This window comes from Rhincodon typus, chromosome 17, assembly GCF_021869965.1.
Source record: "Rhincodon typus isolate 14 chromosome 17, sRhiTyp1.1, whole genome shotgun sequence".
NCBI lineage: Eukaryota > Metazoa > Chordata > Chondrichthyes > Orectolobiformes > Rhincodontidae > Rhincodon > Rhincodon typus.
This window is the reverse complement of record NC_063348.1, coordinates 41510087-41529615: the sequence shown is the minus strand read 5'-3', so window position 1 is coordinate 41529615 and position 19529 is coordinate 41510087. Positions and strand designations below refer to the sequence as shown.

The 19529-nt window shown below is 39.9% G+C and overlaps 1 protein-coding gene across 1 annotated transcript in view; it reads left to right on the top strand.

Annotated features, from left to right (window-relative positions):
• LOC109912819 (coiled-coil domain-containing protein 73) overlaps nt 1–19529 on the top strand; it is a 120588-nt gene that overhangs the window by 15956 nt on the left and 85103 nt on the right. Inside the window, exons 3-4 of the mRNA XM_048607353.1 lie at nt 6357–6428; nt 17887–17958. Of these exons, the coding sequence (XP_048463310.1) occupies nt 6357–6428; nt 17887–17958 (144 nt within the window). The remainder of the gene's footprint in view (nt 1–6356; nt 6429–17886; nt 17959–19529) is intronic.

Genomic DNA, 19529 nt, shown 5'->3' with positions numbered 1-19529 from the left:
TTTTTCACGCATTGGGTAGTGAATCTTTGCAATTCTCATCTTTGAAGGGCTGTACACGCTCTGTCACTGAACATGTTCAAGACAAAGATTGGTTAGCTTTGAAATATGCAGTTGAGGTAGGTGATCAGCCATGATCGAGAATGGTGGAGCAGGCTGGAGCAGCTGAACAGCGTACTCTTGCACCTATGTTTCTAGGTCTATGTTTTTTATGCTGGTTGTTCTTGTTAAAAAGAAGTGCCAGAATTTTCCCAGTCCTTGAACAGAGTGGACAACAGAAGGAAATTTGGGAGAATTTGGCGAGAATGAGAAATGAGATTTTAACACCGAGTAAAAAATAGTTAAACTTTGCTCCGTAAGGTTTCAATGACTGAATGAAAATCCTTCAAGTAAATGGTGAGAACCTTATTTCCATGTATTTGTATCTCATAATGAGCTAATCTTACTTCATTTCTATGCAGTTTATGATTCTCTCAGGTACTGATGAGAAACTGGATGCCACCAGTTCCTGACTTGAAAATCTAAACGGTTACCTGGAGGATGAAGCCTCACTGGTTGTTTCTTTGGGCTTCTGTGTCCACTTTCACTTAACAGCATCTGACCAGGATTTCCTCCATTTTTTATTCATGGAAGTTGGCATTGGCAAAATACCAGATTCACCAAGTCATTATGATTGATCTCAGACTAGCTCAAAAGACACTCGAGCACTTCATTACACACATTGCAAACATCCAGCCAGATTGCTGTATACACAGTGACACACACATATGTGCGCACACACACATCTTATTCATCTGCACAGGGTTCTCAGTGTTCATGCAGTTTACCATGCCTGGATACTCTCAACATCTCAATCTTGCTGTGTTTCTTATCAGAGACAGAAAGCCAGGCAGCTTGTTACAGCTGCACTGAACACTCGAGTGGCTAGACGTGTTGCAGCATAGCACTGTGATGTGTCAGTGTCTCACTGGCAGCATATGCCTGCAGTACAGTGCATGTACTTCAAGCAAATGGCTAGGTCTGCAAGTTTAGGGGGATTAGCTCTTAGCTGAATACATGGGGACTATGATCAGTCAAAGGTTGTCACCACACTCAGGCAAGGGTATCATATGATCTCGGCCTAGAGGATTAGCTACATCAGTCAATAAATGTCAAGGATGGAAGAGGGGTGGGGGTTTATCAAGGGACAATCCATGCTTTATTTGTGGAACCTGGAACCATTCTGGGTTGCAGAGGGGATAAGGACTGTGAAGAATGGCAACTACAAATATAAAGGTAGGACCGATTCAGCTTGTGTTACAACCAGTACTTTGAGGTTCTAAACTGTCACCATGTCACACAGGAGTGCAGGGTACTGTGGAAGGAAGGGGTTTCACAAGTAACAATCACCTTGGCAAAATGACAATGAGATGAAAGTGACTGGAATAACCGTAAAGAGCAGTGCAGGAGTGTGAGAGTAGGAAGCACAAAGGTCAGGAAAGCTGAATAGTTTGGGAGATGAGATGGGTCACAGCTATTGAATAAGATGCTGCATGCAATATTGACAGTGGTAGACCATTAACCTTAGTAGGAGGTGTAAACAAAGGCAGAGTTAGAGTGTGTGTGACATAATGGACAGAAGATGTGGCATATACCCTTTCAGGACACGGGAAGTCCTTGATCTATCTACATTACTCTGCATTTTTTCTCACCCGGGACACTGCCTTGACCTGGATGCCTATCTTGATCCAGACTAACAGCTTGTAGTGCTATTACCTCCTTTGGAAATCCTCTTTAATAATGGTTGAGCAGAGGATTTTGAATGCTGGTCCCTGGTTTGCATTGCTTGAACTATTGTGCAACTGGGGTTTAAATAAGGCACTTGTGGAAGGTCCTGGCAGTGGTGAGCACCCCAAAATCAAACTCGGGGTCAAAGAAAAAGGTTTCAAGCAGTATCTTGAAGGTGAACTGGAATTAGCTTTATTGTCATGTACTCACATGGGTATAGTGAAAAGTTTACAAGTTGCCACTTCCAGCGCCACTTTTGTTAGGGGGCAAAATTGAGAAAAATAAAGAACTGAAAAGTCCAGCATTACAGCACATAGGAATAAATTAGAAAAATAAAGAAATAAAATGTTCAGAATAATAGTCCTTCCAGTCCAGTCCACGCTGGCACCTAGCTTCTAGGATGTGCCTGGCCTTCACTCCAGACCATGCTGGGCTTCATCTCGCAGCTGGGAGACCACTCAGGAATCATCTTGAGTCCAGAAGTCCACACTGAGCCTATGCAAGGCCGAAAGACCGCCATGCCGGGCCACCGAGAGACCGACACATCAGGCGGGAGACAGCCACACCAGACCAAGAGGCCGTCATGTCGACCCAATAGATGGCCATGCCAGGTCTGCGCTGAGGCCAGGAGTTCAGAACATTGTTGAGAAAGAAGGGAAAAAAACGCAGCAGAGAGGAAAAAAAAACAAGAGGATAAAAAAGAAAAGAAATGGCTGGAATGGAGGACTCCAGCTGAGGAGACCTTTTCTGATGCCAGCTTGGATCTGAAGAAGCTGTTTGCACAATGAATGGGTTTTTGGAAAATTCCATTGTTTAGGACCTGTTTCTATGCCGTACTGTTCTGTGTTCTATGACCACCAGTTAAGGAGCAAAAGAATTGAGATGTGGAGTGGTGCTCAAGAGTTGGAGGAACACAGAGCTGTTACGATGGAAGCTGATACAAGAAGGCAGAGATATGAAGAGAAAAGCTGTGGATGACAGGAGGATAAGAATTTTAAAATCAGGGCATTAGCGGACATGTAGGCAATGATTTGCTACTGACATTTTTCTTGCTCTCACTGCTACCAGTTAGGATGGTATTACAGGGCACCCAATGCAGTGCCAAAGGGTAGGAGCCACTTCAGATGAAGCAAAAGTACTTGAAGATTTGGTGATATGATTTAGTATAGGACTCTGGCTGAACTAAAACAATGTAGGCCTAAAAAGATAAGTAGTTAGGGACTTGATACATATATATCACATAAGCAGTCAGGAGAGATCTTACCAAATGCATCTTATTAACTACCTAGTCTGCCCCTACAGCAACCATCATGTCTGATTTTATCGCGAAATTACCACTGCCAGACTTGGAACAATTTGCCACTTAGCAGATATCCATCTCTAAAAGGATGAGCACTGGCAATCCAAAGCTGCCCTTCTCAGTCAAGGGCATTTTCTGAAGATGTTGGAGAAGGGATTGGCGCTATGATTATCTGACAGGGATCTGGAGGTCCTGGTCAAGGGGGTGGTGCAAAAGAGAGGAGTCCTCTTCCTGAAGGATGCGCAGCAGAGGCCCTGCCAACAGATCCTGGCAGCCTATTCTGGGTTCATCATTTAGATCAGTGCTGTTTTCTGGATGCAGAGAAACAGCCACAGTGCCATAAGGAGGTCAACAAGCTTTTCCACTGTGCCAGGGCAAGTGCCACACTCCTCTCTGCAACGGCACACACATCCACAGCGGCATGGTTGGCTTTTTCTGTGGACAGATTGGTAGCTGCCATGAAGAACCAGGTCAAGGACCCAGTCTGATGGAGAGACACGTACACCTTCACTCCATGGCCTAGACATTGGCCCTGAGGTCTGAAGGCATGGCGACAGGGGAACAGGGAACCTAGTAAGTACTTCTGGTTTTCTCCCTCCAAAATGAAACAGAGCTGTGCCAGGAAGCACCCATCCAGAGAGGAAACGATACACAAGTCCCTTTGAAGTCTCCACAGGACTGACCATGACCTACTCCATCGATTACAGGGGTATGGACCCCCTGAATGAGATCATCCTGATTGGATGCCTGACAATGACTAATCTCCTGGATTGATATGAGAAGCTGCTCTTGACTTATTGGGGCAGGATCCCTGGATTCATGACTGTCTTCTTGGACTTTACTCCCCCACGAGAGACATGGTTTTTGAGACATGGCTGCTGTTGGATTATGTCCTGAGATGATGTTTATTCATGTACAACATGAAGGTACTTCGGATCGAGCGGTGAGCTGAAGTTGTCAGGTACCCACTCTGATTTCCATGTTGTGATTTCTCTATGTCTAGTTCCTTTGGTCCGTTTGGGAAGATTGGAAGCTGAATATTAGTGAGGCAAGTTGAGCCATTCATGAGGTTTAACAAGCAATAATCCACCTTCATTAATAATTCACCATCACCTAATGAAAAATGCATCTTGCCGCTCAACAAATCCATAATAAATGCAACAAGATGCTTCCGATGTCAAGATAGGCCTTGCTGGAATTGTCATCCAATTATGCCAAAAGCCTCACCATAGCCCACTTTGCTCAGATCCCTGTGAGATTCTATCCATTGAGTAGGATCATGTTGAGGCATGAGGGTTTCAGCTGTTGGCTTGAGAATGATGAGTTCTCATATTGCCTCTTTCTTTCTGATTAAGACCTGCCACTTAAGCACTTGACTGACCAATGGCATGTTTTCTACTGGGAATGGGGACATTGGGGCCAGAGGTCCTGCCTGCTGAGAGCTGCTGGCCAATCTGAGGTGTCACTGGTGAAGGCAATGGCTGCTGCTGGACCACCTGACACTTCGGATTGATAAGGTGATGGTGGAAATGGGTTTGCAGGGGTGGAGGTGTCAACAGCACATTGAGAACGACTTGAAGATTTATTGGCATGATTTATTGTAGGATTCCAACTGAACTAAGGCCTAAAAATATAAGTGATTAGGAATTTGGTTCTTTCGGCAGTACCCTCTCCCTTGGTAACCAATAAGCAAATTGAGATTTGCTTACCACGCTCTTTACGTGGTGGCCCCACCAGTACTGCATTAATAATACCAGCAATAGAAGGATGACACCCTGAATAAAGCATTAATTAAATAGATTAATTAAAGGGTTTCAATTGGAAGCAGGGAGGTAAAGCTGTCCATTGGCCTTCTCACAATGGACCTAACCTTGGTGGAGGAAGAGTATGGCAGGGTACCCTTCCATCTGATTAAATTTTCTCCTTTCAGCTGGCCTGTGTAAGATTCCATTTAATGTTTCACGCATTTGTTCGACCAAATAATTGAAAAACTAGAAACATGTTACAGAAACAGTCAGTCACCTGCTTTCAATATGTTATATTGTATAAGTTTTAAGTACTTAAGATCTAGGACCAAACATTGATTAGGAAAAGTATTTGATGAGTACATTTTCTGTCTTTTAATTATGTTGCTATTCTGTGCATACTTATTTCAGTACCATCACTTTAAAGATAACTTACAGGGTTATAAAGATGGCCCACGTTCTTTTATGTGAGTAAAATGTAAGCAACCTGCAGTCTATTTCTATGGAAGTCCAAAAATGTCACATGGGCAATTTATTTTTGAGGTATAGCTATTGTTGCTGTGTGGGTGAACATGGCAATCATTTATGATGAATATACCAAGATCCTTTAAAAAAAGCAATGAGTTGAATATACAGTTAACCTATTTTTATCGTCTTAGTTGAGGGAAGAATATTGACCACACTCAAGAAGAACCCTGTCATGATCTTTAAATTGTTCCATGGAATTTTTAAAGATCGACGCAAGCAAGCAGATGTAACCTAATTCCAGGAGGGATACATGCAACTGTACAATTTTCCCTCAGTACTGCTCTGGTGTCTATCTGGATAGTCTGGTATTTATCTCCAAAAGCAAAATCATTCAGATTAAGCATAAAGTACCTTTTAGTTACTGAAGTTGGAAAAAATTTGTTCAGCATGCAAAGTGAATTCACATTTTGCACAATGGAGACAATCTATTATATTTGTCACATAGAGTGATGAATTTTATTAGCTGTGCTGTTGTGCCATGTGCGACTACAAAAGATGAAAAGAAACATTGCTATTGAGTTATCTCTATGAAACTTCAACAAGGAAATGTGACCTTTCTTTGCTGTTTTTTTTTGTTCTGCACTTTCAAATACTTAAGTGCTTTATCTTGTGTGTAATTTCCACTGTTATGGTAGCAGCACTCTCTAATGACATTGTATAAATAACACTGCACAAGATTGTACTCCTACATCTAAATAAAAAATCAGAAGGTGCATGGGGTAATTTGCTTTATTTTCCTACCTTGGGGAAGCGGAGGAGGAATAATTACAGTTCTGTGCGATGTAGCTTTCAGTAAAAATTGTTTTCTTTATAGTACCAGTGTTACAAACTTTATATTTTATTATCATCGTAAAAGGCTATATAGCACATAAGACATTGTTACAGTCAGTTCAGATTACTGAATTATTTTGCATGTTCATATAGCAGATCAAACTAATGTTGGCATAATTGAAGTTTGAATTTTATTAGAATATTATTTTATGCAAATTTATTGAAAACTGCCATGTTTTATGTTTTAGGCTGCGGAAAGTCGGTATGAAGATCAGATCAGAAACCTTGTGGTGGAAAAGCAAGAACTGGAGTGGCAAAAGGTATGGTTTCATATTAGGACTTGTCATGTAAAAACATATCACCTTAGGAGGGAAGCTTCTTCTTTGGGTACTATCAGTGTTAAAAAGATGATATAGTTTCTTTTGTTTTTGGAATTTTTTATATATATCTATATAATTGTTTTCTTGTGTTCTTTTCTGTAAACTGAACTCTTGTAAATATGCTCCAGTTTGTTCAGAGAGCAGATCTTATATTAAAGCTGTTTAGCTAGGAGCTGTACTACACTAGTGCAAAGTAGAATCCGTTTCTGGAGATTTGCTGTCCATACTCCAGACCATTGATAAATTAGCCGTGAGTAAAATCTTAACCAGAAGGCTTGAGATTCTGGTGGCCCATTTCCAGCATCTGTCCTCGATACAGAATATTAAAATCCTGTGGATTGGATTAGATGGTACCTTATTAGAATGTTCTTTTTTTATACCACAGAAAATAGTTACATCACAGTTGCAGCAAAGTTACATTACAGAGTCCATTCAGCCTATCATGTCTTTCTTGGCTGATTAGATTAGCTGCTCATTTTAATCTCACTTTCTAGCACCTACTCTATATCCTTTTCAAGTTGTGATATTGCTGTGGATCCCTAGCAAATGCTGTCAATAACACTTCTCAAGAGAAAAAGAAATATTGATTGTATCCTCACAGTCCTTCTTCGCCCTTGTGACACACCCCTCTTCCCCCATTGCTTACACCTGCTTTCAGTAAGGTTAGGGTAAATTTCAGTATCTCTATGTACCTCTCCTGCATATGCACATTATCCTCAGATCTTCAGTGAGCATTTGCTGGATGTGTGAAGATCTTGAAGCATGGGACAGAGATTGTATCTGGGGTCTATTATGTTTGATGACCTGGTTGGAATGCATCTCACTATACAGGAGGGGTAGTAGAGCTTATTGGGTCTAAGCCTGAGTATAAGTTAATAGTTCTTATTTTCAAATAAGAAACTGTTATGGTCGCTGCATGTTGAAAGTTTTGTGTTATAATGCAATTGGTTTGAAAATTGGAATGAGCAGGAAAGAACTTGTGCAAAATGACTAGTGACTAAATAAGTGAAAATATCTAAAATGAGCACTTAAGAAAAATATTATGATGTGGATAATGGTCATTGCTGGAGAAATTAAATGTCAATGAACAAAAGGACATGCAAACTAGGAGCAGGAAAAGACCATTCAGCCCTTTTGAGCCTTTTCTGCCACTCATGAAGATCATGGCCGATCTGATTACTCCACACACCAGCCTAGCTCTGATAACTTTTTACCCCTTTGCTATCAAGAATCTACCTATTCCTGCTTTAAAAATATTTAAAGACTATGCTTCCACTGTCTTTTGGGGGAAAGTTCTAAAGTCTCTCTTTGAGTAAAAATGTCTCCACCTCTACCTTAAATGAGCATCCACTTATTAAACAGTGACCCCTAGATATTCCCACAAAAGGAAACATTCTGTTTACCCTATCAAGGTCACTCAAGATCTAACATGTTTCAATCAAGTCACCTATTACTCTTCTGAGATGCAGTGTACACAATCCTAGACTGTTTCTCATAAGGCAGCCTGTCCATTCAGATATTAACTTAGTAAACCGTCTATGAACTGCTTCCAACATTCTTTCTTAATTTAGGAGGTCAATATTGTTCACAGTACTCCAGATCAGTCTCACCATTGCCATGTATAACTAAATTGTAACATTTGTACTTTTGCTTTCAACTTCCTTTACTATAAATGATAATATTCTTTTGAAACAAAGAACAAAAGAACAAAGAACTGTTCAGCACAGGAACAGGCCCTTCAGCCCAGCCACTCTGTGCTGACACTTGATGCCTTTCTAAACTAAAAACCTTTTGCTTTTCTGTAGTCTGTATCCCTTTATTCCCTGCCTATTCATATATCTGTCAGATGCCTCTTAAATGTTGCTATTGTATCACCACGTCCTTTGGCAGTACGTTCTAAGCAATTACAGCCCTCGGTGTGAAAAAGAGCTTGCCTCTCTCATCTCCATTAAATTTACTTTCTTTTGCCTTAAACCTATGTCCCCTTGTAATTGACATTTCATAGAATCCCTACAGTGTGGAAACAGGCCATTCGGGCCAACAAGTCCACACCAACCCTCCGAAGAGCATCCCACCCTATCCCTGTAACCCTACTTTTCCCATGGCTAACACACATCCCTGAACACTATGGGTAATTTAACCTGGCCAATCCACCTAACTTGCACATCTTTGGACTGTGGGAGGAAACCAGATCACCTGGTAGAAACTCACGCAGGCATGGGTAGAACTTGCAAACTCCACGCAGACAGTCACCCGAGATTGGAATTGAACCCAGGTGCTGTGAGGCAGTGATGCTAACCACCATTGTGTTGCCCCGGGCCGACGTTTCTACCCTGAGAAAATGACTCCGGCTATCCATTCTATCCGTGCCTCTAATAGTTTGTAAACTTCTATAAGGTCACCCCACATCCTTTGACATTCAAGTCAAAACAAACCAAGTTTGACCAGTCTCTCTTCTGGTAGTGTGATGACCAGAACTGGACACAATATTTCAAATGTGGCCTAACTAAACGTCTATGTAGCTGCATCATAACTGGCTAATTGTTATACTCTGCACTCTGACTGATGAAGGAAAGCATGCTATATGCCTACTTGACCACCTTATGGTGCCATTTTTTTTAAACACCCCATTGCCTTTTTTATGTTGAAATGCCCCAGAATATCAACATACCCCTCCTGAGACTCGCCATCCACCGTGTCCTTCTCTTTTTGCATATTGATATAAACTGTAGTGATTATGATGAGGTCAGACACCTGGACCTCATAGAATAGGAGTAGCTTGATTGAGGCTGTTAATATGGTCTAATCAGGGAGACCTGGCTGACATAAAAGGGTGAATGTCGGGGATATTGGGTCCTAGTGAGAGTCAGTGCCAATGCCAAAGCCAAAGATTGTGCGTTTATAAATAAAGGGTGATTGGTGATGGGATGCCTTCCTTTGAAGAGTAACTTCACAAAGTATTCGTTAAGGATCTCACCCACTTCCTCTGGCTCCACGTATCAATTTTGTCATTGAGTGGACCTACCTTTTCCCTAGCTACCCTCTTGTCCTTATATACGTATAAAATGCCTTGGAATTTTCTTTAATCCTTTTTGCTAAAGACATTTCGTGGTTCCTTTTAGCCATCTTAATTCCTTGTTTGAGCTCCTTCCTGCTGTCTTTGTATTCTGCGAGGGCTCTGTCTGTCTTCAGTTTCCTAAACTTCCTTTTAATTTTAACTAAGCTCTCAATTTCTCATCATCCAAAGTTCCCGAATCCTGCCATCCTTATTCTTCATTTTCACAGGAACCTGCTGGTCCTGAACTCTAACCAATAGGCCTTTAAAAGATCCCACATGCCAGATGTGGATTTACCCTCAAACAGCTACCCCCAGTCTATATTTCCCAGTTCCTGTAATTTTGTGGTTGTTAGTCTTTCCCCAGTTTAGTGCTTTCACCAGAGGACTACTCTTAGCCTTATCCATGAGTAACTTAAAACTCACAGAATTATGGTCAGTGTTCCCCACTGAAACTTGATTACCTGGCTAGGCTCATCCTCGGTACCAAGTCTAGTATGGCCTCTTTCCTATTTGGACTATTTATATATTGTTTCCAAAAACCGTTCTGGACACACCCAACCAATCCTCCCCTATCCAAGCCCCTGGCACTAAATAAGTCCCAGTCAATATAAGGGGAGTTAAAATCACCCACCACAACAAACCACTTTTCACATTTTCTAATATCTGTCCACATATCTGTTCCTCGATTACCCACTGGCTGTTGGGATGCCTGTAGTACAATCCTATCGAAGGATTGCAGTCTTCCTATTCCTGAGCTCTACCCATGTGGCCTCACTAGATGAGCCCTTCAAAGTGTCTTCCCTCAGTACAGCTGTGGCATTCTCAGAAACTCAACACCCCCACCTGTTACATCCCTCTCTATCATGCCTGAAATATCTAAATCTCAGAAAGTTAAGCTGCCAGTCTTGTTCCTCTCTCAACCAAGAAATAGGATTTCCTAATTACTTGCTGTAATTGCGTATTAACTTTTGTGATTTATGCACTGGAACATCTGGATCCCTCTGTGTTTCAGAGCTCTGTAATCTATCTTGTTTTAGATATTGTGCATCATTTTTACTATTTCTGCCAAAATGGACAATTTCATATTTCCCACAGTATACTTCATTTGCCAGAGTTTTGCTCGTTTACTTCACCTATCCATATCCTTTTGTAGCCTCCGGATGTCCTTTCACAATTTCATTCCTATCTAACTTTGTGTCATCAGAAAATTTGGTAATTATACTGTCTGTCTCTTTATCAAAGTCAATTGTTAAAAGTTAAAGCTCTAGCACTGATTCCTGTGGCACATCACTTGCTGCATTGTGCCAATCAGAAAATAACCCATTTATGCCTACTGTCTCTTTCTGGCTATTTAGCCAATTTTCTGTCCATGCCAATATGTTACCCCATGCCAGAAGCATTTACTATTCTAAATAAGTTTAATATGTCGCCATATCAAATGCCTTCTGAAAATCTAAATACAATACTCTTTACCCATGGTACATTACTTCTTCAGAAAACTGCACTATATTTGTATTATAGTTTCCCTTTCACAAACTACATTGAATCTGACTGATTACCTTGAATTTTTCTAAGTGCCCTGCAGGAATGTTTTTAATAATCAGCTTTTAACAATTTCCCTATGAGAGATATTAAGATAATGCCTCTGGTTTCCTACTTTCTGCCTCTCTTTTTGAATAAAGGAGATATATTCACTGTTTTCCAACCTAATGGAAACTTCCCGAACCTAGGAAATTTTGGAAATTAAAGCCAATGCATCAACTATCTCACCAGCAACATTCCTACTTTTTTTTCTTCCACATGGACTTCTGAGGTCCATGTGTGGACACAACTTCCGGAATCAACAGCAGCCTCATAGTTTAGAACGAATATTACTCTCTAGCCATTTATTTTAAGACCCTAGGATATAATCTATCATGACCCAGGTACTTATAAGCCCACAGCTTCAGCAGTTTGCTGGGTACCACTTCCCTAATATTTGCAATTTCCTTGAGCTTTTCCTTCCTTTCCATTTCCTGATATGCCTTAGATGTCATTTGTATTCTTTATACTGAAGACTGGTAGAAGGTACATTTACAATTCATCATCCGTCTTCTAATGTTACATTGTAATCTGGCAGACTGACTTTCTATTGGACCAACACTCACTTTGTTAACTTTTTCCTTTTAAAATGTTTATTGAAATTTTTACATCTTTATAAATTTCTAGCTAGCTTTCTCTGATACTCTAATATTTCCCTCCTTTTACATATTTTTCTCATTTTTTTTGTTTTTTTTATATATTCTGTCTGGTGATTTTAGAAACTATCTCAAAAATATTCTGTAAACTCCTCATTTAGGCTATCTTTGCCCATCTGATTTTTCCAGTTAAATGTGGATTATAATTCTCCATGAATATCTCTGTACTTCGTGATAAGCTCTCATGATTTCTTCATTCATATTCTATCTTAGCTTGTGGTTACTGTCAGGGAGCCTGTGCACCATTCCCATAAGGGGGACATGCTAGAATGTCAAATTCAGTTGGAGGGCAGGAAACTAGAGTCCCACACTAGTTCTGGAGTTAAATAAAGGTAATTATGTAGGCTTAAGGACAGATCAGCCCTAGTGGACAAGGCAGAAGACTAAAAGGTAAAACCATTGCTGAGCAGTGGCAGATGTTGAAGAAGATATTCAATTGCTCCCTAGTATATTCCAGAAAGAAAGATTGTGAGGAGGGATAAAGCATCCATGGCTAAGCAAGAAAGTTAAAGATGACATAAAGACAAAATTTAAGGCATACCATATTGAAAAGGTGAAAGGCAGGCTGGAAAATTGGGAAACTTTTAAAGATCAACAAAAGTTACTGAAAAAGCATAAAAAGAACAAAGATACATTATGAGGAAAATCTAGTGAAAACTGTAAGAATGGATAGCAAACACTTCTATAAGTACATAAAAGGGAATGGAGTAGCTAAAGTGAATGTTAGGCCTTGGAGGATGAGACTGGGGAGTTAATAGTGGGGAGCACATAAAAGGCAGAGTTACTAAAATACTAAATATTTTGCTTCACTTTTCATGGTGGAGGAGACTAGTTCCATCCCAATAATAACTAACAGGTAATGCAGAGGTTACAGGAAGGGAGGAATTTAGAACAATCATTATCACTAAGGGGAAATAGCGCTCAACAAACAATTGGAATTGAACACAGACAAGACTGCAGGGCCTGAAGCCCTATATCTTGCAATCTTAAAGGAAGTGGTGGCAGAGATCCACTGGTTAAAATATTCCAAAATTTGCTGGATTTGGAAAATTTTCAAGTGGATAAGAAAAGCACTATTATAACACTCTTATTCAAAAAAAGGAGGGAGGCAGAAAGTAGGAAACTACAGACCAGTTGTTTGACATTTGTATATCATAGATCATAGAATAACTTGTTAGAATCCATTATTAAGGAAGTAATATCAGGACATCTTGAAAGTCAAAATATGATACATCAGAGTAAGCATGGTTTTGTGAAGGGTAAATCATGTTTCACTAATTTGCTAGAATTCTTTGAGGATGGAACAAGTAATGGAGATAGTGGGGATCCTACAGATGTGGTGTATCTGGACTTCCAGAAGGCATTTGATAAGGTGCCCCACAAAAGGTCTTACGCAAAGTAAAAGATCACATGGAGTTAGGGATAATTTATTACCTTGAATAGAGCATTGGATAGCTGACAGAAAGCAGAGTGTCGAGATAAATGGGTCCATATGATCATTAGATATATAGGAGATCTGTATTAGATATAGGAGCAGAATTGATCATTTGTGCCATCGAGTCTGCTCCACCATTGAATCATGGCTGATATGTTTCTCAATCCCATTCTCCTACCTTCTCCCCATAACCCTTCATCCCCTTACCAATCCAGAACCTATCAATTTCTGTCCTAAATACACTCAATGATTTGGCCTCCACAGCCCTCTGCGGCAATGAGTTCCGCAGAAAAACCTCTCCCTGGTTGAAGAAATTTCTCCTCATTTCAATTCTAAAGGGTTGTGTCCACTCTGAGGGTGTGTCCTTGTGTCCTAGTCTTTCCGGCTATTGGAAACATTTTCTCCAGTTCCACCCTATTCAGGCCTATCAGTATTCTCTAAGTTTCGATAACATCCCCCTCATTTTTCTAAACTTCATTGAGTACAGACCTGGAGTCCGCTCCTCATATGACAAGCCCTTCATCCCCAGGATCATTATTGCAAATCTCATATGGACCGTCTCCAATGCCAGCACATCCTTACTTAGATATGGAGCCCAAAACTACTCTCAACGTTCCAAATGTGGTCTGACTATAGCTTTATACATCCTCAGCAGTACATCCTTGCTCTTGTATTCCAGCCTATTTGAAATGAATGCTAACATTGCATTTGCTTTCCGAACTACAAACTGAACCTGAATGTTAACCATAAGAGAGTCCTGAACCAAGACACTCAACTTCTTTTGTGCTTCAGATTTCTGAAGCCTTTCCCCATTGTCTGTGCCTCTATTCTTCTCAGTGTCGGGTGTCTGGCCTCATATTTTCCCACATTGCATTTCATCTGCCACTTCTTTGCCTACTCTCCTAGCTTGTTCAAGTCCTTTTGCAGTCTCTCTGCTTCCACAGCACTAACTATCCCCATCTGTGTCATCTGCAAATTTAGCAACAATGTGCTCAGTTCCTTTATCCAGATCTTTAATGTATAACGTGAATAGCTGTGATCACAACACAGACCCCTGTGGAATTCTACTAGTCACTGACTGCCATCCTAAAAAAGACCCCTTTATCCTTAGTCTCTACCTTCTTCCAGTCAGCCAGTCCTCTATCCACGCCAGAATCTTGCTCCTAACACCATGGGCCCTTATCATATTTAGCCACTTCTTTTGTGGCACCTGGAAAGGCATCTGGAAATCCAAACAGACATTGTCCACTGGCTCCTTTGACTAACTTGCTTGTTACCTCCTCAAACAATTCTAACAAATTTGTCAGGCATGACCTCTCCTTGACAAAGCCATGCTGACTCAGCCCTATTTTACCATGCACTCTGCAATCTCGTCCTTAATAATGGACTCTAAAATCTTATCAACGTCTGGAGGTCAGGCTAACTAGTCTATAATTTCCAGTTTTCTGCCTACCTCTTTTCTTAAACATTAGCCATTTCCAATCCTCTGGACCCTCCCTGACTCCAGTGATTCCTGAAGGATCACTTAAAATGCCTCCACAATTGCCTCAGCTATCTCCTTCAGAACCCTGATGTATAGTCCATCCAGTTTAGGTGATTTATCCACCTTCAGACTTTTCAGCTTCCCCAAGTCCTCCTTAGAAATGGCCAGTACAGTTACCACTGCCCCCTGACTTCCTTGAAGTTCTGGTATACAACTGGTGTCTTCCAACACGAAGATTGATTCCAAGTACCTATTAGTTCCTCTGCCATTTCTTCATTCACCATTATGACCTCTCCAGCCTCATTTTCTTGTTCTGGTTCGCAAGATGTAACAAGTGTGGTGCCACATGTTTTGTTCCTTGGCCCCCGACTCTTTATAACATATACGTAATCACTTGGATATGGGCATAGAAATACTATAGCCAGATTTGTAGATGACACTAAAATAGTTGGGAGAGTTAAGTTGCAATGAAGAAATAAATTTACAAATGGATACGGAACGCTTATGTGAATGAGTCAAAATTTGGCAGATGATATTTACTATGGATAAATGAGAGCTATCCACTTTGGAGGAATAGAAAGGCAACTTATTATTTAAATGGAGAGAAACTTCAGAGTGCTTCATTGTAGAGAGTTCTGGATGTCCCTGTGCATGAATTGCAGTAAGCTTGTGTGCAGGTACAGCAGGTAATTAAGAAGGCAAATGGAATTTTGGCATTTATTGCTAAAAGAAAGAGCATAAAAGTCAGAAAGTATTGCTTCAGTTGCACAAGGCAATAGTGAGACCGCACCTGGAGTATTGTGTACAAATTTGTTCCCTGTAGTTCAGAGGTGGTTCACCAGATTGACTCCAGCGATGAGGTGTTGGTCTTATGAAGAGAGATCGAGCAGTTTATACTCTCTGGAGTTTAGAAAAATGAGAAGAGATCTGTGTGAGGTATATAAGATGCTAAAGGAGATTGACAAAGTCTTTTCATTCACTGTGGAATGTGGGTGTTGCTGGTTGGACCAACATTAATTGCCTATCCCTGGCTGCCCTTTAGAAGCTGGTGGTGAACTGCCTTTTTGAACTGCTGCAGTCCATGTGCTGTAGGTAGACCTACAATGCCATTAAGGAGTAAATGTGGAAAGGATGTTTCTTCATGTGGGGCAAACTAAAACAAAAGGTCATAGTTTTACAATAAGGTGGAGCAGAACATGGGCTGCAGTGTTTCAAGAAAGCAGCTCACCACCACCTTTTCAAGGGCAACCAACGACAGGCAATAAAAGCTGGCCAGCCCACATCCCTTTGAGTAAATTAAAAAAACAGGCTGTCACTGCTTTAAAAAATACTTAATTAGCTTAATCATTTGCATTTAAAACCTTGTGTGTATATATAAATATATATATATATAAACATAATCTCTTGACAGATGAGCTATAATTTAATTGTGATTTTCAGTGTCAGCTATGACTTACTTGGTCGTATGTTCATCTCTGTCAAAAGATATTCAATTCAAACCCAACTCCTGGATTTCAGCACCAGAATCAAGGCTAATACTCAGTTGAGGGAGTACTGCACTGTTGGAGTGGCTGGTTTTGGACGAGATATTAAATTAAGACACACTCGGAAAGCTAAAGATTCCTTGTTTCCATTTTGAACTGTAGGGGAGTTATTCCTCAGTGTCTGCCCAAAGTTTATCCCTCATATAATAACATGAAACCATATCACGTGTTTGTTATAACATTGCAGTTAGTGGAAGCTTGTTAGGCACGAATTGGCTGCCTTTTCGAATGATAAAATAATGATCAGACTTTAAAAGTGGCTGTAAAGCACTGCGAGACAACTGGTGATTAATCAAGTAAATGCAAATATGTTTTTCTTTTATAATTTGTTATTTGGATCTCTTTGATATTATCTTCTGTGAAGGGAAAATTTAGTTATGACATGAGTTAACCTGTAAAACAACATGAAGTTCCAGCTGGAATTAGAATAAGGTAAACAGTTTTAGATAACTTGATAAGCAATAATCATATTAAATCATTTAAGATTCATTTTTCATTTATTCTTATGCAAGAAAATCAGGTCAAAGGAAAAATCAGTTAAACCATATAAACATGCTCATGCTGATGTAGCGGACAGAGTTGCTGTGAAAATGCAACATAGCCGAACAAGAATTAACCCTGAGACCTTCTTTGAAAATGGAATGTGAAGATGACCCCATACCACCAAGAAAGACAAAGGAATGGGGTTCAGTCAATGATGGGAACAAAGAGCAGGCTTTGGAGAGGAGATAGGATGGCAAGTGGGAAGATAGGGAGTGGTGAGACCATGGGTATAAGATGCCTTGCCGCTTTTGGTATGTGTAAAAAAAACCAGATGTTTGTTTAAAACGGACCATTTGGGGAACCTGAAAAATGTACTGTCTACGTGACTTACAATGTATAAATATCTGATGAATCGTCATTGAGTTGGAGTGCTTTCTCAGAATCTTGGATTAATTCTCCTAAAGTTAGCTCAATAAATGATCATTGACCTGTACCTCGAGGCGCTGGAGATTATTTTGTTAAGTAATCCACTACGTAACCTGTATGACCGACTAAATGTGAAATACGTATGTAAATTTGGGATGTTATGCAACAGTAGTGTTGGGCTAGAAGGTCCAGGTTCAAGTCCCATCTGCCCCAAAAGTATGTCATAATATGTCCAAGCAGGTAGATTAAAAATAATTTTTATACTTGGAATATAGCTCACCATCATTTTCCCAGCCACTGATTGAAATGGGAAACAAATGCTGGCCTAGACATTGATGCCCATATCCAATGGAAGAATTTTAAAAATTAACAGTTAATATTTATTGATAGTTACGATTGACAGTTAGATCCAAACATTGCAACCTGTGTTTAACCAGAGTATAACCGCAGTGAAAACAGAAATTATTGGTGAAACTCTGCAGATGTGGCAGCATTTGTGGGAAGAAAGCAGAGTTAACATTTCTGATAGAGTTACTGGACTTGAAACATTAACTCTGCTTTCTTCCAACAGATACGCTAGATCTGCTGAGAGTGGCAGCAATTTCTGTTTTTGTTTCATATTTCCAGCATCTGAAGTTCTTTGTTTTATTAACTGAAATGTTTGTTTGCTTCATTTATTGCCTGTAATTCATAATATGTGATGTTGATCACTGATGTTTACTTGCAAAGCAGGAGTCATTGCAGCATCAGTGCAATGTGCTATCCAGTCAACATGAAGAAGCTATGGCTGTCCTAAAAAAGCAGGTACAAATCTTTTGTGATTATGAAAAATATTTTGTTTCACAATGAGATTTTATAAACAGATGATCATTAAAATCTAATTTTGCAAAAACTGTCTATGCTGCTGAAAATGAAAAATCATCTGAAATATGGAGTTTAATTATTTGATTTAATTTGAGAATGTGGTTTATTTTGCAATCGATATCACACCGAGAGACACTAACAAACTCACCAGTGATGGTATAAGTTGGAGCAATGTTTTGCAACTCGTAAAACAATTTCAAAGATAACTGATTGTAACTGCATTAAACCCAAATACAATATATTGGATTAAATGCATTTGCCACACATCAAGATTAAAAACAGTTAAAAATGTCCATTCAGTGCAGCTTTATGTACACCCTAAATGAATTTATACAGTTTTAACATGTAAAGTGCCAGAACAACGTAGGGTTTTCTGTGATGTGTAATTATACTGATAAGTGATATTTTTGCAATTAAGCTTCTAGCTAATGTATCAAAATATTGATAGAATTGCAGCTTCTTTGCTAAAGGAGAAGTTGAAGCTTTTCATCTTGTACTCATCAGAACTAGGATGCAAGATACAGACTTGGGGAGAAAAAGAGACCCATGTTATATGAGAAGAGGGTGCTGATTGGTTAGACCATTGTTGGCATGAAGATGCAGCATGATTTGTTAATTCTCAATCTTAATGTTTAGACCAGGTAGGTAGATTCTGATTGTAGCTTCTATCACATACAAATGCATCACACTGTGAGCCTGATCTTAAGTTGGTTTCTGGTGTAATTCATAGTACAGTCTGGATTATTTAATAAATAATTTTCAATAGCAGAATCACACTGAATGGTGGATATTCTTTTCTGAGCCTTGCAAGCATGTGTGGCATGTTGCCAGCTTCAAAAGGTAAATGAGATGTGTTGTTTGATATGGTCTACCAGTTATTGGGATATACAGCCTACATACCTGACATCAAGCTGACTCTGGAACTCCTACATAGCATTGCTCATTTGTATGGTAGGCAAAACATCTTTTGGCTTGGTGGCAACATCCTGTTATGCGAGAAAACCACTTCAGTTCACTGCATAGTAGCAGCGTGGGACAGCCAACTTCACCTGTTATTCAAAATTTTGGACACCTTCTTCCAGGGTAATCTGCGGTGGACTGCACATCACTCAGGGTCAAAAGTGATGCACGTGAGCCCTTTCATGATTTTTGTTGTATCTCCATGGCAGTGATGGCCCTACCAATCAACACACTCTTTTTATGCTTTTTAAAATGTTTCTTCTTTCAAGTTTGTTTCGTACATACTAGTTCTGATGAATTCAAGATGAAAAGCTTCAACTTTTAAACTCCTTTTTAGCATCATCTTTCATGTCTGTACCCTTCACCTCACGTTATAAAAATTTAATTGGGCACACAACAGTAAAACTGTGGACTAAATCTTCCCAGCCTCTGAGTGACATAAGCAATGGTGAGTCAGTTGGGAAAGTACAGCGAGATAAAAATAATTTGATTCCAGACTTTGAGAAACAAAGCCCGCTTTTCCATCCAAGGTTTGGTCAGCAAGATGAGAT